This window comes from Amblyomma maculatum, chromosome 11, assembly GCF_055883805.1.
Source record: "Amblyomma maculatum isolate TAMU_Amacu chromosome 11, ASM5588380v1, whole genome shotgun sequence".
NCBI classification, from domain to species: domain Eukaryota; kingdom Metazoa; phylum Arthropoda; class Arachnida; order Ixodida; family Ixodidae; genus Amblyomma; species Amblyomma maculatum.
Window position 1 is genome coordinate 43,491,072 of NC_139354.1, and position 27,394 is coordinate 43,518,465.

Genomic DNA, 27,394 nt, shown 5'->3' on the forward strand with positions numbered 1-27,394 from the left:
TGCCGAATATCCGCATGTACATAGGCAATGTCTCTAGAGCAGAAAGAAGGCTCGATAACGGGTCCATAAGGGGGAGGCTTGTCCTTGCCGATAAAAAAGTAATTCACCACGTCAGCCACGCTATGCAGGAAGTCCGCGTATTCGCGTGATCTTGGCAACACAAAGGAAACAATGCTGTCAAGCATGCCGTGTTGATCAAATGTTTGCCGTAGATTGCGGAAAAGGAGGGCCAGAACACTTGTAGCATCCGTGCTTCCACAGCCCGCTGCGGGATTTACCCATTCTACGGTTATGCCGTCTAAGCGGTAATACGTCATGGCATCAATGACACTGCGCATTAAGCGTTGCATAGTAGCGGGATCCCTACCTAGCCTCAGGAAATGGGGGGCATCTTGCTCGTGTCCGCCCAGCGTCAGTAGAATTTTGATGCGGGGGAATCCTAGGCGGTCAGTGATGTTCCGAAGCTCGTGAAGGCCGTGATGCTGGTCGAAGTTTGGCGCTCGGCTCGTCAGTGCTCCATTTTCAACTCCCACCGACCAGTACACGACGTGAGTGCAAAGGGCAAACGGCAGGCTTTCGAACATGAAATGATATCGAAACCTCTGGTTACCTACGCGTGTGTTTTTGTAGGTGCAAAAGAAAGGCCTCGTGCGCTGAGGTGGCGGTGGGCCGGTATACAGAGGGCCTGGCCGAAGATTTGAGGGAGGCTTGATGACAGGTGGGATTAGACAGCTTGGAGACACACCACTCCAGACATCAATTGTTGTCGCAGACGATTTCTGCGTCGACGACGCAGGAAATGGTGGCGATCCCTGCGTTGGCACCGATGACGAAGCATATGTCTGTAGTGTCGATGATTGTGTTGGAAGCGCTGACGAAGGATGTGCAGGCAGCGTGAATTCTCCACCAACTCCAGGAAAACTGGGTCCACTGTTGTGTACCAGATAAGGAACCATCATCAGCCACGATGAGAACACGAGCGGGAACGTCAGGCCTGCGCATAGTATCCAGGCTTGCATGCACAGTCGTTCGTCCCGAGCAGTTTGTTCATCGCCGCTCTCAAACCTGAGCTCTGGAGAAGTCCAAGACTGATCTGGAGTGGGCTGAGGAGCCACGGGCAAAGGCGAACTTCTAGGGCTCATGACGACGATCACGTCTGGCGCATCTGGCGATGCTCCGGGGTGCAGTTGGGCGGCTGGTACTCTGGCAATAGGGTATACAGGAATGTCAGTGCCGAGGTCGCCGAATTTTTTCGACTGGCCACCAGAGTTGATGCAGGAAGCCTGGGCGTCCTCGACGGACATTGTGGCGGAACAAGAATGGGACAACCGCCGGAGTTTTCGAGTTCTTTCTTCTTCACACTGTTCGCACGCGCTGGGATCCACTGAATGTTGCTGTCGTCCTGTGAGCAATACTTGATGCGGACGACCAAGCATTAAGAATGCGGCAGGAGCGTGAGGTTTTTTGGTGTTTTTCTCCGTGGCCAACAACATTACTGAAATGAACAAATAAAAGATAAAACGCTGCCCTACAGTCATACACGACCCAAGTAGCAGAACAGTGCTGGACCCGTGCAGTCTCAACATCGAAAACAATGAAACCAATGCACTTTTATTGGAATGTGACCCATATGCTATCCGGGCCAATATATCTGCGGGTTAAAAACATATGTAGGAATTATATTTAGGTATTGAAAAACCCGGCATACCTAATATGTTGGTCTTCCAGGTTCAAACTGATAAATATATTTATTCATTTGGACTGTCTGTTCTATATTTGTTGAACCCAATCATGTTTATCAGCTATCGTAATATTTACCATCTGATGTTTCACTAGCTTCTAAATATATTCATGATCTCAAATTCGTTAGTACCGAAACATTTGTATGCCATTCCTATGTTAGTCTCTTGATTTATATATTGGCTGATATCCGTTGCTTGGAAGTATTCACGTGCATAGAGCTGTTTGTGAAATTCTTTGCAAAGTGCACTGAAAAAAAAAACACATCCAGAATTATGCATTTTGAATGTGATATATTTATTTTTAATAAAAAAGCAAGCATACACCCGCAGGTTTGAGTAAGATGCAGTGCAGAAATCGTGACCGGTTCCAGGCTCATTTGAAGACCCAGTGGCGATGTAGGGGTAGCAGCATTTGTATATATGTCGCTGGGATGGCTGTGTTTCCGAAAGGAAGCAGCGGTATTGCCTCAGAGCAGGGCAAGTGGCTAAGTGGTTGGCAGTTAAATATGCCGTCTGAGAAAGCGATTCAGCTCATACTTCCTTCAATGTCTTCTGTGGTCGATTGCTCAGGAATCCATATGATGATCAACACCTGTGTTTCAGTGATGTCGATGCATTAATTGTAATAGATATGACATCTGCGTAAAGAAAGAGAAAATCAGAACAAGTATACTTTTGCGGCTTCCCACGCGCATGTGCCCTGTGTACAGCTCTGTCAGAGAGATCTCAGCAGAAGTCTACCTGTCACTACCTTGCTGGACGGGTAATATATGCTTAATCATTTCTTTTTGCATCGAAGTTACTAAATTTATAGTCACGCACAAGGAATTGTTTCGTTTTGGCGTTATAAGACCGCACTGAATGGGAACAATGATCGCGATATGGGAAGCTTGTAGTTCGGTAACCATCAAGACAAGTTATTTTCTTGCAAAAATGGCCTCTTGTGATACATATGAAAATCATGCGCGTGCGACTTTAGTAAACACATCTTAGGTTACAATCGTGCTTTATTCCAGCTATTGCAAAAAGCGGAGCGCTTTCCGACTCGAGAGCGAGCCATATCAAACGTCGGGCAACCCTAGGCAATCAGCGGACACAAAATGCAGGACCCGTTGACGTGATTTCTTTCTGACGCATGTCAAAATGTGTGTGCACCAACGATATGTATGTCATAAAGAACGTGAAGAGGCCTATAGGAGGAATAACTATATCGTTGTTTCATGGAAAAGAAGTACACTGAGACAGTTTGTTTCATGCTTAAAAGAAGATGAAATGAGCCTGTAGAAGGTACAAAAGCGCTGGCCAATGAAAACGTTTTTCCTTCCTTCCTGGCTTGTGTCTTCTTGTTTTATTTATGTGTAAAGAAATAGCTAATCGTTCTGTCGTGCCATCAAGTAACGTGATTGTTGCGAGCTTGAATCTTCAGTTTATCAAGAACATCGATATCTTCAAGTTTTTCCTCGCCTGGCCACCTGACGGGGAAACTCAACTATGGCCGCGGCGTAGCTCGGTTATACACGGAAGCTTTGCTATGGTTGGCTATGCTGTGTTGCTAAGCTAGGTTATACTCAAATAGATAAACTAGTTTGCTGTGTGGAAGCTCGAATATGCAAGCTCAGAGACGATTAGCTGTGGTTTAACTCCTGCAAGACTGCCTCCCTTGTCAGTAATGCAGTAGATTTGTGGAGACGTGCATCGTTAAGAGTAAAATTTTCCAGAAGTGTAAAGAAGGGGAAGAAGCAGCAGATGTGCGAAGTTGAAGAAAAGAGCGCCGCTGCCTCTGCGCACTGCAAATGCGAAAAAGCATGAGCGAGGCGTCGGCTCTTCGCCCCGCACCTGAGGTCAAATGTGGCCCGTCGACCTCCTGGCTCCTGCTTGATCAGTAAAGCTTTGAGGTCGGTAGTATGCTGTCCTGGATAAATTGCGGAATGTCACTACTGTTTCTAACGACATTACTAGTAATAGTGGTCTTACTAGTAGTAGTATTAATAGTAGTAGGAGCAGAAGTAACAGTACAGGCTTCATCAGGGATCTCATATTGGCAGGCTACTTAGGCAGGGTATCATCGCAAGTGTGTTTACGATGAGCATGTGAGCGCGCTGAATCGGCGTGAAAGCGCCTAGGTCGGATCAAATGCAGAACGGGAATTTAAAGAAAATATAAGCTGTGCGATGTCAGCGCACGTTAAAGATCCCCAGGTGGTCCATATTACTGTGTTGCCCTCCACTACGGCTCCTCTTTCTATTCACTTTCTCTCCCACCTTCCTCCCTTCCCTTACAGCGCGGTTCAGGTGTCCACAGCTACAAGTGTGACAGATACTGCGCCTTTCTCTTCTTGTGAACCAATTAAAAACATATAAGCGCTCTTCCATTTATTTCTAGCCTTGGTATGGAAGACCGCTTGCTATAAGATTACAGAAATGCACATCTCAGTGACCTTTAAAGGTTTGTCTGGGCTCGACTGTATCGAACAAATGGGCCAAACAACAGACGTCGAAATACGCGCAGCCAAAGATGGCAGGTCCTCGAAGACAGGCGACAGCTCGACGCAGACCCTCGTCGCGTAGAACGTCTTCTAAAGGCGCACACGACGTTCTCCAACCGACTGAAAGCTGTAGCTCAGTCCACTCTTCTTAAGCATGAGGCATCCCCACGTTTCGGGGCTCCGTAGAGTGTATTCATGACCATCTGCCACGCTGACCGCGACTCACTCCTAGCCACCTAAGAACCTCAAGGTCATTTAATCACTACCATTTTTATTAGATATCTGAGCACAGAATCCTAAAATGTTAAGGGGAAAAAGTACTCACTACCTGACGTGATCACTGAAAAATATCTTCCGGTGAGTCCCTTCATAGATAAGGAAGTGTGGAAGATAATGCATTAATACGGCAGACAAATAAATACATGTCGTTCCAGAAGAACGCACGCAAGATATTTCAGTTACACTAGCTTCGGATAGCAAAGCAGTTTTTGAGAGTTGCGGCGAAAATATAACATCGACAAACCGGTAATTCAATCTTGGCGGCATTCCGTATTACAACTTATTGGTTTCCTCAGTATGCGCAAAGTTCGAACCATTTGGACGGGACCCTTTAAGTCCACCCATCAATGCAGCGTTGCTCTCCTTCAGGCGCGTCGCAGGTCGACGGCGAATTTCATATGATCTCGAGTTAAGGGAGAACAAATTGTTATAAAAATAGAGAGGTTCAACGCTGCTGAACCGGGTGTGGAGCAAAACCTTTCGGTGCGGGCAACTCGCTGTTGTCGTTCGTCTCTACCAGGGTGGCAACTACCGAGTCATCACCAGCGGTTTCTTCTTTTTCTTCTTCTCGGCTCAAAGTTATTCTTGGAGTCGGCGCCACGGCGGAAGTGCGACCAAGCAACAATAAAAAGCCTTCCCGGTGTTACAGCTCTTCCGTTGCGAAGTTCACGCTTAAATTCTCTCGATGGTCCTCACCTGTCTAGTGAAACGGTTTGTAATTTATTTTTAGCTTTTCAACCTTGGGCCCATAGTAAAGCACAGAAAACACACTTCATTACTCCGTTCATCCATCAATGTGCTCATTAGTTCTTTGGCTTATTTGTTAATATCCACTGATCAGAGCAAAACGGTGGATTTTTTTGTGAATTTGTAGCGTTCGGAAAGGGTTAGTAATTACAGGGAAAAACGCGGTAAGTTCTGGACCAAACAAAAAGCAAGCGTAAAATATGTTGTCAGTGGCCAGCTACTCGCAACTTAGTGATCGTACGTCACAGTTAACAAGGTAGCTCTCAATGTCCTCTGGTTACTAAGTAGGGCAAACAAAAACCATATATTGGGAGCGCTACGGTTATTTTCTCCCACTGAAGATTCTACAGAATACTGCGGAGCATGGTACGCAAACCTAAACATTACTCCCAAACACCTCTCCACGAAACCCATGTTTGAATGATCAACGGCGCCACCACTAGCACGACGGAGCCGCATCGAGAATAGAACCACCGGTGCTGTTCTGGCCTAGTGTTCCGTAGTACACGTGCTCGGTAAGAAGGTACTGTCTGAAGGCCGGTCCGCACTGTTGCGCGAACTTGTCTGTGTCCATGTGGGTCACCATCACACAAGCTGTCCCTTGGGATGCTGAGCTGGACGGTCCGAGTATGGCGCTCAAGTCTGCCCGTGCCTTGAGCGTCGCAGTGGTACTAATAGCTTGAAACACAGCACGCCGACGAGCATGACCCGACAGAGCGTAGGTACTGAAATGAATGACGCAAGATCCTCCGATGTTGTCGTTACTGCAGTATTTCGGTTTGCCACAGTGGTCGTAGATAGAAGATATATATATGCCACGTGGTAAGTCCATGGCGCCCGTGCTTGCATTCACAAAACCATAAGTAGTTTTTAATGCTAGGTCTTCTACGATGCACAGCTGTTCGAGGCTAACGTGCGATGAATTTTGAACGTACTGCCGAATATCCGCATGGACATAGGCAATTTCTCTAGAGCAGAAAGAAGGCTCGATAACGGGTCCATAAGGGGGAGGCTTGTCCTTGCCGATAAAAAAGTAATTCACCACGTCAGCCACGCTATGCACGAAGTCCGCGTATTCGCGTGATCTTGGCAACACAAAGGAAACAATGCTGTCAAGCATGCCGTGTTGATCAAATGTTTGCTGTAAATTGCGGAAAAGGAGGGCCAGAACACTTGTAGCATGCGTGGTTCCACAGCCCGCTGCGGGATTTACCCATTCTACGGTTATGCCGTCTAAGGGATAATACGTCATGGCATCAATGACACTGCGCATTAAGTGTTGCATAGTAGCGGGATCCCTAACTAGCCTCAGGAAATGGGGGGCATCTTGCTCGTGTCCGCCCAGCGTCAGTAGAATTTTGATGCGGGGGAATCCTAGGCGGTCAGTGATGTTCCGAAGCTCGTGAAGGCCGTGATGCTGATCGAAGTTTGGCGCTCGGCTCGTCAGTGCTCCATTTTCAACTCCCACCGACCAGTACATCCATCATGGCACCGATCAGCACGTGATAGCTTATGCTAGTCGTTCGTTGAGAAAGGCGGAGCGTAACTACACCGTTACTGAACAAGAGCGCCTCGCAGTGGTTTTTGCGGTGCAACAATTTCGATCCTACCTATATGACAATAATTTTACCATTGTCACTGACCACCATTCGCTCTGTTGGCTCGTAAATCTTCGTGACCCTTGCGGCCGGCTTGCTCGATGGGCATTGCGGTTGCAAGAGTTTAACTTTACTGCGGCATACAAAAGCGGCCGTCAACATGCTGACGCTGGCTGTCTGTCACGCTTGCCGCTTTCGTCAACTGGTAGTGATGATGACAACTTTGATTACTACCTGGCGCCTATCTCGGCAATATTCTCTGACCCTCAACTGCTCCAGACAGAACAACGCAACGATCAGACTTTGGCACCACTCTTCTCTGCCGCTCATGATTCAAGAGATGCGCCTTTCTGCGTTCGTGCCGGCCTGGTTTACAAGAAGAATTTCAACCCCAGAGGTGCACGCTTTCTTTTCGTTGTGCCGGAAAACCTGCGTATTCCCGTTCTTGAAATGATGCACGACGATACCATGTCAGGCCACTTGGGTGTCTCCCGGACCCTTCATCGCACACAGGAACGCTTTTACTGGCCGAAAATGCGTCAACCTATTCAGCGCTATGTAGCTCGTTGTGTTAAATGCCAGCAATAGAAGCTCCCTACTTCCCTTCCACCGGGACCGCTGCACCCTACTGCGCCTCCGACTGCACCCTTTGATCAGGTGGGCATCGACCTCTTGGGTCCTTTTCCGCGATCTTCGAACGGTAACCGGTGGATAGTGGTCAGTGTTTACCATCTCACTCGATATTCAGAAACAGCCGCAACACTCTCAGCCACTGCTTACGAAGTATCCCTGTTTCTTCTGCGATTTCTCGTCCTGCGCTATGGCTCTCCCCGAGTTCTGATCAGTGACCGTGGGCGCCAATTTACAGCTCAAGTTATCGAAAAACTTCTTTGTTTATGCACCTGCGATTTCCGGCATATAACGCCGTATCACCCGCAATCGAATGGACTTGTTGAACGGACCAACCGCACTCTGACCGCTATGTTGGCGATGCACGTGGACTCTGATCACAAGAAATGGGATGACATCCTCCCTTTCATTACATACGCGTATAACACTGCGCAGCATGAGACGATTGGCTACAGTCCGTTTTACCTCCCGTATGCTCGAGCTCTCCGCAGCTGTCTTGATACCATCCTTCCTTTCTCCCTCCACAACGAGCCTTCTATCGCCACCACTTTATTTCGAGCCGAAGAAGCTCACCGCGTTGCCCGCCTCCGCATCCTGGACTCACAGGAACGTTCGAAGGAGCGTTATGACAACCGATGCCCGCATGCCTCTTATATGCCCGGTGATTTAGTGTTGCTGTGGACCCCGCTGCGCAAGCGTGGTTTTGCCCAGAAGCTACTGTTTCGCTATAGCGGCCCTTTTATCATTCTGGAGCGCCTGAGTGATGTGAACTATGTAATTTCACGGCGCACCGAAAGTGGCCGATGCTCACGCCGGGCCCAGGTGGCGCATGTGGCTCGGCTAAAAAGGTTCCATCCCCGGCATCTTCCTTAAACTGCTTGCCCTGGGGCTTCGTCTGCGAGGGGGGAAGTGTCATATGCTTCGGGGCGTCAGGAAAGGAAGAGGAGGCTGGAGAGAAGAAGAAGAAACAGAAGCCAATAGTGGTGTGTGCTGGTGTTCCTTGGAGGACTCTCAGCGATTTAGACGACAAATAAACACCCCCGTTACGTACCGAGTACGTAACAATATAATATTACAACAATACGCACTCCGTGACCCTTGAAGGCGTGTCGGGGTTCTACTGCATTGAACCAATTGGCCAAAACTCAGGATTCGAAATACCTGAACCCAAAGACGGGAGGTCCCCCAAGACGCGCAACAGCTCGAGGCCGACCCACTTTGCGTATATCGTCTCCTAAAGGCGCACACGATGCTCAACTACAGACTCAAGGCTGTAGCTCAGTCCACTCTTCTTCTGAAGCATGAGGTCTCTACCACATTTCAGGACTTGGTAAAGTATAATGATGGTCATCTGCCACGCTGTGGTCACTAAAAAAATGTTCTGGTCTGTGCCTTCATAGATAAAGAACAGTGTGAATTATCGCATTAACAGCGCAGAAAAATGAATTTCGTTCCACAAGAATGTACGCGGGATATTTGAATCACAACTGCTTCGGGCGGCAAAACATCCAGGGTCGTGGCGAGAACATCGCATCGAAAAACCGGTAATTAGATCTGTAGCGGCATTCTGGTACAGTTTAAGACAAAGGTGGCCTTCATTTAATCGCAACTTAGCGGTTTGCTTAGCGTGTACAGAGTTCAGACCATTTGGATGGAGCCCTTTAATTCCACCCATTGGTGCGGCATTGTTCTCCTTCAGGTGCTTAGCACGTCCACTACGAATTCCATCTGACCTGGACTTACGAGAGAACCAAATGTTAGAAAAAGCCGTCCCGTTGTGAAGACTTTTGTTTTGTAAAAGCTCGCGTGTAAATTCACTCGATGGTACTTAAGTCTCAGGGCCCGTTTTCTGAGTTTGCGTCGTTATCGACAGTGTAGCTATCTCCCCGACCTCGAGTCATGTGATTGGTCGAAACGACGGAACTTGATGTTGTCACCTCTTCCGGTTTCGCAGTGGCGACACTCGGTTCCGGTGTTTCGACCAATCAGATTACTCGAGGCCACGTGAGATTGCGACACTTCGATAACGACGCAAACGCGGAATACAAACCCTGGTAAAACAATCTAAATTATTTTAACCTTTTCATCTTGTCCCCATACTAATGCACACAAAAAACATTTCACTGCTTCGTTTTTCTATTAGTATACTCATTTTGACAAATTTATTTATTTCGATTCACTGATCAGAGCAAAATGGTGAATTCTGTATGGATTCTAAGGGTCATGTATTTACAGCGAAGGGAATGGTAAGTTCTGGATAAAAAGAAAAAGCAAGAGTAAAAAGGTCTTGTTAGGAGGCAGCTACTGACAACATATATATGGTGCTCGTGCATCACAGTTAGCAAGGTAGCTGGCAAAGTCCTCTGGTCACTCAATATGGTAAAAAACATTTTTGGGAGCGCTACGCCTCCTTTGTCCACACTGAAGCAATTCTGTCCGGAGGGTGGTACGCAATCCTACACATTAGTACTACACACTTTGCAGTTAACGTTGAAGTCTAATATGTGGCCACTGCACCGCACCAATGTTTGCATGATAAACAAAATAAATATATTAACACGACGGAGCCGCATCGAGAATTGAACCCCCGGTACTGTTCTGGCCTAATGTTCCGTAGTACACGTGCTCGGTAAGAAGGTACTGTCTGAAGGCCGCTCCGCACTGTCGCGCGAAGTTGTCTGTTCGCATGCGGTTCACCATCACACAAGCTGTCCCTTGCGAAGGTAAGCTGGACAGCCCTGGTATGGAGCTCAAGTCGGCCCGTGCCTTGAGCGTCGCAGTGGTACTAGTCGCTAGGAACAAAGGCAAACGGCGAGCTGATCCCGGTGGAGTGTGGAAAGTCAAATGAACGACGCACGATCCCCTGATGCGGTCGTTCCTGCAGAATTTCTGTTTGTTACAATGTTCATGAATAGATGATATATACACGTCACGCTGTGCGTCGATTGCGCCCGTGCTTGCATTCCAGAAACCATAACTTGATTTTAATGCTAGGTCTTCCACGATGCACAGTTGTCCCAGGCTAATGCGCGTTGAATTTTGAACGTACCGCCGAATATCCGCGTGAATATAGTCAGTGTCTCTAGAGCAAAAAGGGGGAGAGAAAATAGATTCAAGAGGGGAATGCTTGTCTTTGCCGATAAAAAAGTAGTTAACCACGTTAGCCACGTTAGCCACGCTGTCCACGAAGTTCACGTATTGGAGTGATAGTGACGTTGGCAGAACGAAGGAAACAATATTGTCATGCATGCCGTGTTGATCAAATGTTTGACGCAGATTGCTGAAAAGAAGGGCCAAGACACTTGTAGCATCCGTTGTTCCACAGCCCGCTCTGGGATTTACCCACTCTATGGTTATCCCGTCTAAGTGGTAATATGTCATGGCATGAGTGACACTGCGCATTAGACGTTGCAAAGTATTAGGGTCCCTACCTTGCCTCAGGAAATGGGGCGCATCATCCCGGCGGCCACCCAGTGTCAGTAGTATTTTGATGTTGGGGAATCCTTGGCGGTCAGTGATGTTACGAAGCTCGTGAAGGCCATGATGCTGGTCGAAGTGTGGCACTCGGCTCGTCAGTGTTCCGTTCTCAATTCCCACCGACCAGTACACGACGTGAGTGCAGAGGGCAAACGGCAGGCTTTCGAACAGGAAGTGCCATCGAAATGAATCGTTACCTACTTGTGTGTTTTCGTAGGTGCAAAAGAAAGGCCTCGTACGCTGAGGTGGCGGTGGGCCGGCGTACTGAGGGCCTAGCCTTAGATTTGAGGGAGGCTGGGAGATGACGGCTGGGATTAGACAGCTTCGAGGCACACCACTCCAGACATCTGTTGTTATCGCAGGCGATGTCTGCATCGACGACGTAGAAAATGGTGGCGGTGGCTGTGTTGGCACCGTTGGCGAAGCATGCGATGGCAGCGGCGATGCCTGGTTTGAAAGCGTTGACGAAGGATACGTTGGTAGAGTGAATTCTCCACCAACTCCAGGCAAACTGGGCCCACTGTTGTGGACCAGATACGGAACCATCATCAGCCACGATGAGAACACGAGCGGGAACGTCAGGCCAGCGCACAGTACCCAGGCTTGTATGCACAGTCGTTCGTCCCGAGCAGTTTGTTCACCCCGGCTCTCAAACCTGAGCTCTGGAGAAGTCCAAGACTGCTCTGGAGTGGACTGAGGAGCCACGGGCAAAGGCGAACTTCTACTGGCTCACGACGACGATCACGTCTGGAGTATCTGGCGATGCTTCATGGTGTAGTTGGGCGGCTGGCACTCTGGCGATAGAGTACACAGGAATATCAGTGCCGAGGTCGTCGAAACGATGCGACAGGCCATCAGAGCTGATACAGGCAGTCTTGTCGGCGGCGACAGACGTCATGGCAGCGCAAGAATAAGACTTTTTCTTCTTCTACCTAGATAAATGGCACATCCCACGATGTGGGATTTGCCAGGATTCAGTAGGTACTGCCAAATGTCGTACAGATGCTGAATTAGTGTATTAAATTAGCTATCAACTAAACAAAAAACCTAAAACTTAAGATCACAAAATTTAAAGAAAGAAAAACGTCCGGAACAAAAATTTGAAATAAAATTAGCAAAGGAATCTGTCCGTATTTGTGATGTGTGATTACTGACAAATTTGAGGCAACGCAAACCCTTTCGCACTCGCACCGAAGGGGAGTAGAAGGGGAAGAGTCAAGGTAAATCCCAATTGTGCTATTGGAATGTCTGAAATCACCCTTATCTGGTGTGAAAACCTTCGGCAAGCGAGAAGGAAGTGTTCAATATTTTCAATCTCTTCGCAAGCCTCACGAAGGTTTGTGGGGCTGAACTCGCATCGACATAAGTGAATATTTAGGCGAGGAATCGTGCATCTCATGAGAGTAGCGTTATTTCACTCTGCTGTAATTGTCATGAACGAACTTTCCATGAGTACATGCATAGCCTCCTTTATACACTCGGAATATAAAGGAGGCTATGGTACATGAGATGTTGGTATTCTGCCGTAGATAGCAAGGGATCATTGCATGAGGCGACTATGTATTGATAACGCTGAAAATAGGACATGCCAAAAATGATATGAGGGATGGTAGATGGAACAGGTGCATCAAGAGCTGATTTAGCCAAGAAATCTGCCGCTTCGTTGTGGAAAATACCGCAGTGACTGGGGAGCCAGATAAAGCGTATTTCCTTCACAAAAACCCGGTATGAAATACTTTAATGAGCGGCTCTAAAGTGCATCCCGTGCTGATACCAGTGACAATAAAACAGAAAGAGAATATGATAAAAAAAATAAATTTCGACTGATGTTCTCAGAAATTTTATTAACATTTCCCTGCTCTCACCCATGGCAATGTATTTCCAATGCTCAGATTTGGAGCAGCAGGGAGAAGAATGCGTTTGTGCTTGAGACGCGAGGGTCGACTTCCGAAGCACAGGATGAGACCAAATATAATAAGTCGTGAGTGAGGTTAGTGCCAGTGCAGAAAGAAAGGGTTCTAGTAGATTATAGCAAGCACCACCGCCAGGACCTCGGCACAAAAAACGCACCATTTTAGTAGTGCACAATGTATTCCCACACTTGACTAACAGAATTTATTCTGGAAGGATCTTCTAAAACTCGTTCAGAATACGTTGTGGTCAATGTTTATAATTTTGGGCAGCAGCTCGTGAAAGACAATTTAACCAAAGGTCCATTGCACATATTTTAGTCTTAAAGACTTTATTAAGTTTTCAAACAAGGTAAATTTGTCACAAACCTTTCCTTTGAGGTGGACTCCGCTATAGAAAGTAGGACGGTTGGCAACAACAACCTATAGTTCGAGTGATGCAAATGGGGTTCATAATACCTTAGGAACATCTCAACAGTTAAGAATAACACTAGTCTAGACAACAACGGCGGAATTCAGTACCTAAACAACACACGTTTGGAGAAACAAATTTCAGGATTTAAAGTCACAACCGAAGGGCCTCCCCGCCTCCAGAGGAGCGACTAGATGAAGTTTGAAAAAAGTCGAACATGAAATCAATGCATATCCGAACTATAAATTTGGTTAGATATTACATAACGCCAACCATTAAAAGCGCACCTCTCCGCATTCCATAGCGGGAATTACTTGGCCTATGCACATGCCCACGGCACCAGCCTCTTTCTTTGCGATATGATTAGCGTGTGAGATTGCCATCATAATTGGCATCCAAATAATTTTGACACTAAAATTGTGAAATCGGCAAATATTGATAAGTTAAAGAACTGCAGGATTAGGTTCTTTAATCGAAAAGGGAAGTGAACGTAATCACATATCCTTAGTCCCAAGGTACATTAGCAAATCTCCAAAAATCCAAATTCAGTTGTAGGAGGGCAAAAAGTGTTTGGATGTCAGACTCGGCATCAAAAGACGCAATGTCGTCTGCATATTCTTAATTGCGATCTCCGTCATGAATAAAAATTAAGCAGCAAAGACGAAAGGATAGCTCCTTGAGGAATAACTGTGGTCTACGTGTACTCTCAACACTGTAACTATTTGGGCACAAATGCAGTTATGCTTTCTTAAAATGCAGATGTACACACTACTATTTGAGACGAAAGCGTAGAAGCCTTAATCAATACTAGGACATGCGCAAGTCATAAATTGTGATTATACCTAATCGGGAGATCACTTTACAAGCCCGCCCTAGCCACCAGACAACTATCATATGAAACGTACATTCGAACTAAACTAGAATACGCCATAAAAATATGGAATCCTCACCACACCTACATAATAGATTCACTCGAAGCCATGCAGAACCGGGCAGCTCGCTTCATCACCTCACAGTATAAACCTCAGCTCAGCATCACAACCATGAAATCATCGAGAAACTTCGAGAAAACCTCCAACGAGTTCTTTCAATAAATATTTTATTCCGAGTGCGATAGAAGGCTGGAATAACCTTCCCGAGCACATTGTCATTGAGGCTAATCCTTCCAGGTTCAGACAGCTCCTAATCGACCATCTCAACTAAAAATGAAACTTTTCCCTATACCCTGTATGAGTCAACAAGACCTGCAAAACAACCAGCCTGTCCTAACTCTGAGCAAACTGTTTTGTTGTATATTTTACATTATGTCCCAGCTTTACTGTCTGAATTTTTTTACTTCTTTTCTTTTCGATATTTATATTTATGTATGACTGCTAAATACTTCTGTATCCCTCTTATGTAATCCTAAATACGCTTTATTAAATACGTTAACTATGACCATGAATTCAGGGAGCCAGGTGCAGAGTAAGTGCCGGCTTCAGGCGCTCAACATAGATAGGGTGGCTGCTACCGAATCACAGACCAAAACTGAGAGAGAATTTAACAGGCTTATTTATACGATGAGAACTCAAACTATGAACTTCAAGCGTTTTTTAAAGGGTGCCCTGTGCAGCTGTCCCTGGGTTGAGAGTTTACTTTTTTATAATGCTTAGTCAGTAATGACTTCGGGTTTAGTGACGTGGGCGGCATTAACTAAATACCTGAGAGAGACGTCCACGGCGCAGTTTAATCTCTACCGGGAAGATGCCGACTCGGGAATAATGATGATGGCAAATGGAAGGGGTAATAAAAGACACCTCAAAGCCTGGCACAAAACTTTATATGCGCCAATAAATATGATACATTAAAGTTCGCGTGTATTGTACAACTTTAGTTACAATGAATAGCAATACGTCAGCGACAATGTGGTCTGAACAACGTTCCCACAGTATGCGCATGCTAGCACTTTGTTGACAATGGTGACATCAGATGAATGCGTGACGTCAGTCCCATTGCTGTTGCTGCGTTGGAAGCAAGTTGGCGTCCTTGGCCAGTGAGTAGAAGAGTGAAGACTCTCGCTTCATCAACTCCTTCGGCGAATCGCTCTCAGCAATCACTCCGCTGTCCAGGACAATGACCCTGCGTGAGTGGCAGATAAAAATTTGTCAGAAATTATCTCTGTTAACTCGATTATGGTGCAACATCACGAGATTTCTTTTTGCAGCTGGAGATGCTTACATAAAGTATGATGACGTCACATATCCTTGCTATTAGTTTTTACCAAACTTAAATGGCAGAGAATTTCTGTTACAATTCTAACGCCGTGTGAAAGCAGGGTTGCAGGAACTTTCTCGGCGATAGGTGTGGTGCCGTGCAGCTTCAGCTCCGCAAGTGGCGCCGTCTGGGTGTACCCGCATCAAATGGCGGAGGTCTAAGCGTGGCCTCCGCGATCAGCTCCGGTGCAAAGGCGCGCTAGGGAGCCACCGCGACAAAAGGCGCAGCTCTAGCCAACCAATTAAGCCTGGTTGCAACGAGCGAAGGCACAGGCTGTGGTAGCTCAGTGATTAGAAAGAATGGTTACTGAACCGGAGTGCACGGGTTGGTTCCTGACCGGTTGGAATCCGCTCCAATGAATTTTTTTTCAGTGTCAGAGGAATGGCCCAAGTACGGTCCAGCAAGATTCTTGGTCGCTGATGGTGAGCATATGAGTGCTTTCCCATTAATATAGGCCGCGCTCTCACAAAGAATGCACTCTATTTTACTCACAGATACGCACGCGCACGCAAATGCGCACAAATACATATACATATATGCACGCAGATATTTATCCAACAGTCCCTTGCGCAGTTCGGGATTTGCAGCATATGTACGCATGGAATCGCTAGTTTTTTTGTGGTCACATCACTTACATATTGTTTCATTTGCTCCACTTAGCATTTTAGAGGAATAAAAGTGGAATTTCATCTAGAGATCATTGCCACTCAGGTGACTAATAACCCCCACTGACATCAGAAGTCGTTTGCTCTAGTCGGTTTTAACGTATGGCGACCAGGACAACTGTGCTGAGTTGTGCTGTCTCCTGATCATGAGATAAGCCTTTGTCATAGCTTGAGGGTGCAGCGAGTATCGATTCCTTGTGACATTTGTAAAGTTCCTGAACTTCGGAAGCGGATATTTAAAGTTCTTACGCGCAAGATACGTTTAAAAGACTGAGAACCCATAACGACGCACAAAACGCAGCCTATAAACAAAGCCTCTTGAGCAATAAACCTTTGACAAAGATCCTGTTTGTCATCCTAACGCCTCAGCAGTACTGTTGCGTTTGTTACCCTGACCGTCACAGTGATTGCAACGTATTATTTGTAACATTGACAGAGTGTACGTACAAGCCGCCTGGCCAGTCTCTGCCCAAAGGCAGATATTAAACTGTACAGTGTAAGGACACATATTCTTGCACCTAAGTTGGCTATCTGCAGGCCCATGAATGCAGAAGTGGTCGACTGACATCTATACGAAACATGCTAGGCAGACAACCTTGTGGTATTCAAACTGATATCTTGGCTTGGGTGGATCTCATACTAAAATATCGATCATATGTGAAGTGAAGGTTCAGAGGCAAAATTAGGACGTATGATTGATGCATTTATGTTGGGTGCTAAAAAATGCTGGTTTCGCTCATGGTTTAGGTTAAAGCGTATGGTTATATAAAAGGTTAAGTGAAGATAAAATGTTAGGTTATGGTCACTCATAATTCAGTCATAGGATATGGTGTGCAGATCATAGATTGAAGCATACCTATACAAGAATACATGTCTGTGACGTCACGAAACAGCTCAGCTAATCATAGAGGCGGCACAATATGTTCGCCAGTGTGTGTATTTTGAAAGAAGCTGCCCTACCTGCCAGCTCATTTCCAACCCAGTCATTTCATCTGGTCTCGTGACGTCACAGAACGCGCCGACCAATCTGCGCACGGCCTTGTCACCTGCCATCTACCTTTATCGCTATGTATGTTCGTGCCTATGTAGGCTGTTTGGGTTGGCTGTAATGGCACCGACCAAAGATGTCATGAGCGTTAATTACGTGATGAAATAGCTTAGCTAGTACGAACGACTGCAAGCGCGATTCCGATGAACGGCTTGGGGGATCCCGAGAGTGTAATTATCAGCACAATAAACAGTTCTAGTTTCTTGAGACGTGTTATTACGTGATTTTATTCTTGTCACCGGACAGAACATTTGTTATTTGTTTTCAGCATTTTCAGCAAATAGGGGGTACAAAGTCGGTTCCATACATGATTCGTGAAATAATGGCCGCGTTTGGGCGAGTTGGTTGACCATGTTGATAGTGAAAGCGCAATGAAAGATAAGGACTGCAGCATATTATCACCAGTACGCTCTATCTCCAAAGCCTCAACAAAAAAATGGTTTGCCTTCGGAGATAGCGCGAACTGGCGATGATTGCATAAGTGCAGCTTCGATTCTGTCATCAGAAAAAAAAGATACAGTATGTAACAATATTTAGGTGTGCAGCTTAAGAAAGTGTTTTCCATGATTATGAGCCCCGCCGTAGCGATGCAGTGGTTAGGGCGCTCGACTACTGTGCCCAAGGTTGCGGGATCGAATCCCGGCTGCGGTAGCCGCTTTTCGATAGAGGCGAAAAGCAAGGCGGCCGTGCGCTGTGCGATGTCAGTGCATGTTAAAGAACTCCAGGTGGTCCAAATTCCCAGAGCCCTCTACTACGGCGTCTCTCATAGCCTAAGCCGCTTTGTGACGTAAAACCCCATAAGGTAATCATGACTCTGTGGGAATAGCTTTGACGGATGCGCAGGTGACCTCAATAGTGTAATATTACGTCTCTCGCACTACATAAAGTCAGTTGGAAGTAAGCCTGCGTGCGCCCTTTGATGTAGTCCTTGTCTTTGCAAGCGCCTTCAGGATCAACGCAATTAGTGGCCAGTGCGCAGTGGGCAAGGCACCAGCTTGAACGGAGTGTAGTAAGAAGTTATAATATGAGACTACTTTTGGTAAATTGTGCGTTACCTGTCGTAGTCTAGGATGGTGTTGAGGCGATGCGCGATGGTGATGATGGTGCAGTCGGCGAACTCCCTTCGTATGGTCGCCTGGATGAGGTCATCCGTCTCCATGTCCACGGCGGCCGTCGCTTCATCCAGGATCAGGATGCGCGACTTGCGAAGCAGAGCTCGGGCGAGACACACCAGCTGTCGTTGCCCAACGCTGCGAGGGTTAAACGGGCGACAAAAAGTAAAAGTCGACAATGATGAGACAAAAAGGGTGTAAAAGGAAAATAGAAGTAGCAGGAACCGACGACGGAAAAATTAAAAGAGGGGAGTGAAAGGTGAGAACAAGAGCATCAGAAAAAACGGGTGAAGGACTGAAAGTAGGATAAACAGAGTAAGTTGCCACTCCGTTCTTGTCTGCCGCTCTGTTCTCCAATGATTTCCACTTCTTAGCAAGCAAAAGCTTTATAAGAGTCGATATTAAGAACGCTCCACAGCTTATGCGGTTTCTCTACATAAACTTAGAAGCCCTGCATACTTCCTTTGCTCAAGAAAGTATTGAAGACAGCCTTGTAATTTTTGAACCGTTTAGCAGCTCTACTAGAAAGGATGCATTCAGAGAGACGTCTAGCACCTCAACATGTGTCTAGTGGCCATAACATAACAATATGTATATGGTTGCCTAAATCAGGAAAGAAATCGAAGGCGGCAGTTCTCAGTAAGCGTTATGCAATAGTGCATAATAATGACATTGTGGCATCCGTAACGAGGAACAGAGTAAAGAAAGCTTTAGAAATTATGAAAGGGAAAAAGCAACTGGGGAAGATCAGGTAACTGCCTATTTGTTCAAGGACGGGGGGGGGGGGATATAATGTCAGAAACGCTCACCACCCTCTATGAACAATGCTTCATGATAGCGTTTGCACGAATACTTTGCAAGAGCGTTGATACTGTTTTAATCCATGAGAAAGGGGACTTCAAGGACTAATTACAGACCAATCAGCTTACTATCCCTGCCTACATAGTATTTACGAAATTAATCGGTAACGGAATGAAAGCAACCTTAGATTCCAACCAAAGGACCAGGCGGACTTTCTTAAATGCTACAGTAAAGTATAATTGCCCATGCCATCAATTAGGGAAAAGAAAAGTGCTCGGAATATACCCAGTTCCCATTTATAGCTTTCACTCATTATAAAAAAAAAAGCATTTCACTCAGTCGAAACCTCAGCAGTCATGGGGGAATTGTGCAATCAGTTTATAGTGGAGCCATGTGTTAAAGTACAAGCGAATATTTTTAGTGGCTGCTGAGAAACCATAATTCACAACAAAAAAAATAAATGAAATATAAAAATTAACGAGTGCTGCAGAACCTACATTGAAGTAATTTGAAAGCACGGATGCTGCTGTTGGTTGCTTTGGTTGCTTCTAGTAGCTTAATTCACTTCTTGTTTGCCCATTTTAGTCTTGGTACTTTCAAATTGCGCGCCAACCCCTTCCTATAACCGTTTTCAGCTCTACTTCCGGTTGCGTGACGTCACATCCTCTACCTCATATTAATTCACTTTTTATTTACCCCTTTTAGTCTTTGGCACTTTCAAATTGGCGCCAATCCCTTCCTATGCCCTTTTCACTTCGGTTGCGTGACGTCACATCCACTACGGCACCAGTTTTTCTCTTTCCGTTTTCTCTCCTGCCTTCCTCCCTTCCCTTACGGCGCGGTTCGGGTGTCCACAGAACAAGTGTGGCAGATACTGCGCCTTTCCTTACCTGTGAACCAGTTATTCTAATTAATTATCTAATTATTATTTTTTGCACCTACATTACGTAAGCCTCTATCGATTGACACCACTCATTAATCTCTATCGCTTCTCAATTATCCGCAAATGCTGCCGACACGATATTGCGGACGCAGTCTGCTGACACGGTCTGCGGACACGGTCTGCGGACAGAACTCTGTGAACATAGCGAAGTAACGAATTTCGCGTTAATAAAGAAAGGTATTATAGGCAAGGAGATACGATCTCTGTAGGATCTCTGTAGACCGCTTTCTTTGAGGTATTCAGAGCACTGGATTGGAAATAGGGATGAGCTTTAATGAGGAATACATCAGTAATGTGAGATTTGCTGATGACACTGTCTCTCTGAGCAGTTCAGATGATGAACTGCAAAGGATGATTAATCATACAGATGGGCAAATCAGAACAATAGGCCTAAATTAATATGCAAAAGAGTGAAATAATGTTCTATCAGTTTACGACTGGTAGCGAGGCGCTGGAAATTGTGACTGAATATGTCCACTTAGGACAAGTAATAACTGTAGATCCGGATACTTAAAGGTAAATAACCAGGAGACTCTGACTGAGTTGGTGCACATTCGGCAAGTGATGTCCGGTCATGGATGGCCCATTACCAGTATGCCTCAAGGGGAAAATGTATATCAGTTGCATTTCGCCGGTATTTATCAATCGTTGAGAAACGTAGAGGCTAATGAACAGGATTTGACTTAAATCGAGGACCACTCAGAGAGCTATGGAACAAAAACTGTTAAATTTAACGTTATTAAACAGGAAGCATGCCGAATGGCAAGGGGACAATCGCAGGTTAACGATATTCTAATAGAACTCAAAAAGAAAAAACGGGCATGACCAGGGCATGTCAATCGAAGAGAAGAAAAACCGCTGATCTCCAAGGGTGACAGGAGCGCCATGCAGTGGGAGTAGTTAGGCTGGTTATGACGAATTAACTAGCGTTTGTTGTAGCGTATTTTGTGCACTGTGTGAGGTAAATACGGGACAGTGGCTTCTGCGCACTGTACGAATCTTACTTGGTGGCCTGGGGCGGTGTGCGACCCAGGGACGAGATTCCATTACATCCCAACCAATTCTTTTTTCTTTTAGGTGGCGTTATTAAGTGTTACGTCACGACCACATCATGACTTCTCTCTCAATAGCAATTTTGATGCCCAGAATGACCCCGAATTTTTCACCGATTGGGACATCGAACGCTTGTAGCACTTATAACACTTAAACAAGCATGTATTTCATTTCATTTATTCTACCTTCAGGTTTTTCGCACTGTAGAGGAGGTGAGGGCAGGGAAACAAAAGACAAGTACAAGAGGAAGCGTGATACAATACTATATAATACTGTAGAATATAGCTCAACATAAAACTCCGTAAAGAGCCGTCTTCATGCACTTATAATGTAAGCTTGGGTGAGGCGAATTGTGTTTCGCTCGCGTAAGCCAGATCGGTGGTTGGCTGTGCGGCGAATCAGTCGGGTGGTTTGTTGACTTTGTGTATAGAGAGCTTTTGACTTCTCCGTGCGCACCATGGGAGTGAAGAACTAGACCCAGCACAGGTATTTTGGATACTAGACACCCTGTAATTTATTATTATTATTATTATTATTATTATTATTATTATTATTATTATTATTATTATTATTATTATTATTATTATTATTATTATTATTATTATTATTATTATTGTTAAGATCCAGCTACTTGCATGATCCATGTAAACATACGGCTTATGTAATAATCTGTACTCCCCTGTAGCACAGATTCCTCACTTCATTAACTGTATTAAACCCAGCTACAAGTTATCTAAGTATGCCCTGTCATAAATTCAATCATTGAAATTTTTAAAGCAAAGGTCTGCGTATTCAAGAAGTAAAGATTCTAAGGTATGAATTGCATAAAATAAAAAAAGGATATTAAGTTGTCAGAAGTGGGATTCGAACCCACGCCCGGAAGACCGGACTGCGACCTGAACGCAGCGCCCTGGACCGCTCGGCCATCCTGACACAAGAATAGGTGCAATGTTGGAAGTATGTGAAGAAATTCTTCCGTGTAAAGCGTGTGACAGATTGAATAAGCTCGGTAGCCATCACACCTCGGGGCTGGTTAGGAGTGAAACCCTTCTATAACCTTAGGATGGGCGGTGACGTGACGCGAGGGCCGTTGTGTTACAAGATGTTAATCACGACGGAATATGGATGTCTTTCAAATCCTATTAGCTTATTCCGGTAATCCGCCTACTCCGGCATGACACCTCTGATGTCACATTCTGCCGTGTCCTGAGACGTGAAATTGTCCTAAGCGACAAGTTGCTGTCTTCTCTCAGAAGATCAGTACATTGCTATGGCAGTTCACCAAAAAGCGGCTTTTAGAAAGCTACACACTGCCGTCTCTCGCAACTTTGAAGACGTTGCACGTGTCAACCACGTGCCACACCTCCTTGACGTTGTTTTCACCCTTTTGTGTGCTTTGCTTTTCATGCCCTGATCCCGTTAGCTTCATCTTATTGCTAATTGCCTTCATATGTTTTTTTCTCAATATACATGTCTAAAAAAGCGGCCTCCTCGACGGGTCTTATATCAACTATCAAAACGTTTAAACTGAAGTAACCACGGGAAGATGTCAATATTTGACTATGTGAACGTAGTTATTCAGTACGTGGGACCAAAATACACACATTTCTCATTCTATTACAATGTGTATGGCCTGTTCGAAAACATGTCTTGGGGCGCCATCATTTTGGACACAGCACGGTGCTCATTGAGTACAAGAAAGCGCTGAAGGGCTGACTCCCCTTACGCGCTCTCCACAATCCAAAAATACCAGTTTCTCCAATATTTTCATATCTTGCTATATTTCCTTCCGGATTAGAAAGGGCCTTGCGTGTCAAGTCGGTACAGCGGGTCTAGCTTTACTGAGGTGGGCAACTTTATGAAGTTTTCTTGAAACCTAATAAGGTTGCCCACCTCTGTTCAACAGTATGTCAGGGTTCGCGATGCTGTGAAGCTATAAATGAAGCTCGGAGGGCTCTTTCTTTCTTCATTTGCCATCGAAGGCTACATTTGCACAGCACATTGACAACCGCCCAATTTTGTTTTGTTGCGTCAGGTGGCAGTTTGATTTTTGGGAACCTCAGGAAGTTAGGCTGACACCTCATGATGTTGCCTATCTCTGGCTTGTAACCCAATGGGCATGGGTTCGAAATGTACCGAAAAATGTTGAAAGCTTCCTCTAAAGGAAAATATAATTTCTGTATAATGCCTCAGGATTTCAAACAAATGAAATCATTTCTATCATCAATGATGCTGATAAAGTTTCATTCTAATTCAAGACAATGATTCTTAAGACACCGCCATTATCGAAGTTATGCGTTAATCGTTTTATTCTGCTTTAAATCTCATTTCATGCGGTTTTGACGTCATCCTATTCTTTCGACCAGTCATAATTTTTCGCTCACAGCCAACGATGGCGACACCTCAACCGCGCCGTGAGGGAAGAGAGGAAGGTGGGAGGAAAAGGCGGACGATAAATGCGAAACGTGCGGAGAAAGGGGTACTCTGGATCACATAATCTGACAATGCCTTGATTCACCTGGTGGCAAGGAAAACATAAATAGTAGAGAAGCGTGGGAACTGCTACTGCGCAGCGAGTCCCCGCCAACCAGCAGCAAGCTGTCCGCCTGGCGGCTGAAGCCGCGAAGAAACACTGTCGCTTCGCCTGTCTTGAGTCGCGAAGGCCCCGGCCTCCGTCCCATTGGCCTGCGTGCCGGGGGCGGGGAGTAGGGGGCCTCCTACATCGGTGGAAAAATAAAGTTCATAACAACAACAACAACATCAGGAAGATGGGAGTGAAAGTGGAAAGAGAGAAACAGGAGCCGTAGTGGCGGGCTACGGAGTAATTTCGACGATCCTTGTTGTTGTTGTGGCTGTAGGAAGAAGGAAAAGAAAATTCAGGGGCCTGCTACTGGCTCTGTAGCTGAGCCACTGATTTATTTTTTATTTTTTTTATAGGAAGGGAAAGGCGAGGTAACTGTCTCACTTGATTTCCGTGGACACCGCAACCGCGCCGTAAGGGAAGGGAGGAAGATGGGAGTGAAAGTCGATAGAGAGAAAGAAAAGCCGTAGTGGAGGGCTACGGAGTAATTTCGACCACCTGGGGATCTTTAACGTGCGCTGACGATCCCCAGGTGGTCGAAATTACTCCGTAGCCCTCCACCTCCACTGCCTCTGGAAGACAGAAGAGAAAATAGAGAAGAAAGAAAAGGAAGAGGGAGAGGAAGACGCGCGCCACAACAACAGCCGTTGTCCACCACCGAAACGGTGGCAGGTGCAATGACGGCTTACAACGGCCTACAACAGATAAAAATTCTGCGGCAGGCTAGCCTCCGCCACCAAGCGGTGGTGACCTACCTGTCCCAGCCCTATCAGGGGAGTGCACGTGAGCTGACATCGCACAGCACACGGACGCCTCATCGTTTCGCCTGCATCGAAACGCAGCCGCCGAGGCCAGGTTCGAACCCGGGGCACAGTAGTCGGGCGTCTTACCACTGCCCCACCCCGGCGGGGCCCACGCATTAAGGAAGCACCCGTTGCTTTATTTCAGCCTTCACCGATTTATTTATTTATAGGAAGGGAAAGGCGCGGTAACTATCTCACTTGTGTTCTGTGGACACCGACACCGCGCCGTAAGGGAAGGGAGGAAGATGGGAGTGAAAGTGGAAAGATAGAAAGAGGAGCCATAGTGGAGGGCTACGGAGTAATTTCGACCACCTGGGGATCTTTAACGTGCGCTGACATCGCACAGCACACGACGCCTCTTCGTTTCGCCTCACTTCCACCTTCGACGCCTTAAGGAAGGGGGGAAGGTGGAAGTGAAGGCGAAAAGAAAGAAACGGGTGCTATAGTGGAGGGCTCCGGAGTAATTTCGACCACCTGTGAATCTTTAACGTGCGCTGACATTGCACAGCGCAAGGACGCCACATCATTTCTTTTTTTTTTCTGTATTGAAGGACGCCACATCGTTTCGCCGCCATCGGAACGCAGCCGTTGGTGGTCGGGATCGAACCCAGTCATCACCGCAGCGGGTTCTCCTGGACTCCGGCACCAAGTTCTGCAGACACTGGCACAATAATGCATATGCCATCCCACGGCCGCTCGATGGAAGCGCATCCATCGAGCGGCCGTGCCTATCCTCCGTTTGGTATACCTGTACTTTCATTGATGTGAGGCGTCCATGAAGGGTTAGCTACTTAAATGATCATTCAACTGTACGTATAAACTCCGATACTCGGCTGCCGTTCGTTGATGCCCTTCGAGTGTTTATTCATTTACTTTATTTATTGCGCTTTTGTTAACATTACGAAAGCGGTACAATGAAACAGATGCAAAATATGCGCTGGAGGTTTCAGCTCAGCAAAAGTTTTCTAGAGCTCTCTCATATTTACCTCCAATTAATTGCTTATCCGTAGCAATTGTCACGTAGTGGTGAAAATGCCGAAAGCAGCAGATGACGAGGCATGTTGCTGGTAACTAAACTATTTTGCTGGTAACTAAATGTTATTTGTATGTAAACATTTCGAGAAGCACTGCAATGACCGAGGACTCGGTTTGTTTATAAGCATGCAGTGCAAGAAGGAGCGCAAAGGCTTGAGAAACACGTAAAGTATTGTGCATTACAAGCGCTCTGTTTTTTTTCTTCCTTTATGGGCCCATCGGTCGGTAAATTACTCTCTTCATAGTTTTATTTATTTCGGCTGTGGCCGTCACGTATTGTGAGCCGATGGTCGATTGCGAGTACGCTGTTGCCATGTTGGCCCCTAAGGGATGCGACTCCGCGGGCCGCGCCGGCTCGCTAGCAATCAGGGAGTCTCCGCATACGTCATAGTGTGCGTCACTCTACCCCGACTACGTAGTGGGAGGAAACAGTTTGAATTCGACCGGCGGGAACAAGAAAAAAGCTAAACTTCTTATCGCAATATCTCATCAATTATTCGATTTTTTGCTGCCGGATATGAGGCGACAGTGTCGCCAATTGTAGTTTATTAGATTTTCGTAGCTTCTTTGGGTGTCTTTAGTGTCCCTTTAAATGAATTCTCTGCATCGGCCTGACTTGCGCTCTCAAAAGAATTAAGCAGCTCGGCGGCAGCGCAGTCGTGCTTAGCGGTATTCAAACTACGAACACCCGTTGCCCTCGTCAGCGCTCACTTTAATGTCGGCAAAGAAATATCTGGGCAAAGCCACAGAAGGTGAGCAGAACAAACTGAAACATTATGGAAACAGACGCGAGTGAATTGAATAGTTCGAGATACACTTCGGCGAATCTTGTGCGACAAAGAAAATGTTAAGGCGGTGTTTCAAAGCGCAATTGAGCGTAAACAGACCTTGTGTGCAAATGGATAAGGCCGCATGCCAGCGGCTGCCGGCAGTAATAAAGAAATATATTGCAATTATCTTTCTACTTAATGTGAAGACGTTACAATTGAAGTTGTTTTGCATAATGACATTATTGCTGGGACGAAATGGAGTTTAGAAATATGAGGTTTAATTTTATTTGATTTACCAGCAAGAAATGAAGACTGGACTTGATTTTACTGATTAGCTCGTGCCATTGCTGTAGCTGAAGAAGAAGAAGAAAGGAGACCTTGCAAGCCGCGTGAGAGCGCGCGGCAGAGAAGAAGAATCTTTGGCCATGGGTAGCCACGTATCCTCTACGGAGCTCCTGGACCCCGACGACCGCGCTCGGAAAGGCACTCAGCTGAAGGGAATCCGATCGGAGGATCTGCGCAGTACAGGCTGGACCTCGCCACCGGATTCCACATCCCCGACTTTCCAGGGGCGGCCGCCAACCCAGCAGCCCCACTGGCGAAGCTGTGTGTGGCAACTGGCCGTCAACAGCAGTGACGATGACCTGACGCCCGTGGAGGACATCACTGGCACAGCATTCGAGCTACTGGCCTCCAGGGCAGTCACTGTCATCTTCAACCAACCTCCGCCGTCATCGCCTGCAGTCGACGGTGCCTTTGAGACAGGAAATTTCGTGGCCTTAGGAGAGAACGGTGACTTGCTGAGAACGGGAAGAAAGAGCTCCGCACCAAGTCCAGACGCAAGGCTCAGTTGGGCATCCAGGCATCCAAGCTCACCTCAGTGATCTTCTCATGGTGCAGTATGATGCTGGACCGAACATACAGCCGATGGTGGACTTAGGGTGACGCCTGGTACTTTGATTGACGCGAGTAAAATAATTAAGGAATAAAATAAAACGCATTCCATACCGACGCATAGCGTGGCGTACTTCAATCACTGTAGTGCTTCTA

The 27,394-nt window shown here is 46.3% G+C and overlaps 1 protein-coding gene and 1 non-coding gene across 2 annotated transcripts; both read right to left on the bottom strand.

Annotated features, from left to right (window-relative positions):
- Positions 1-15,262: 15,262 nt before the first annotated feature.
- On the bottom strand, positions 15,263-25,963 carry LOC146173672 (ATP-binding cassette sub-family C member 3-like). The gene is made up of 3 exons (XM_084585240.1): positions 25,959-25,963; positions 18,302-18,496; positions 15,263-15,398 (listed from the first exon to the last, which is right to left on the bottom strand). The coding sequence occupies exons 1-3, from the start codon at positions 25,961-25,963 to the stop codon at positions 15,263-15,265; spliced, it is 336 nt and encodes a 111-aa protein (XP_084441366.1).
- On the bottom strand, positions 22,005-22,088 carry TRNAL-CAG (transfer RNA leucine (anticodon CAG)). The gene has a single exon. It is a non-coding gene; the product is annotated as a tRNA-Leu (tRNA).
- Positions 25,964-27,394: the final 1,431 nt, after the last annotated feature.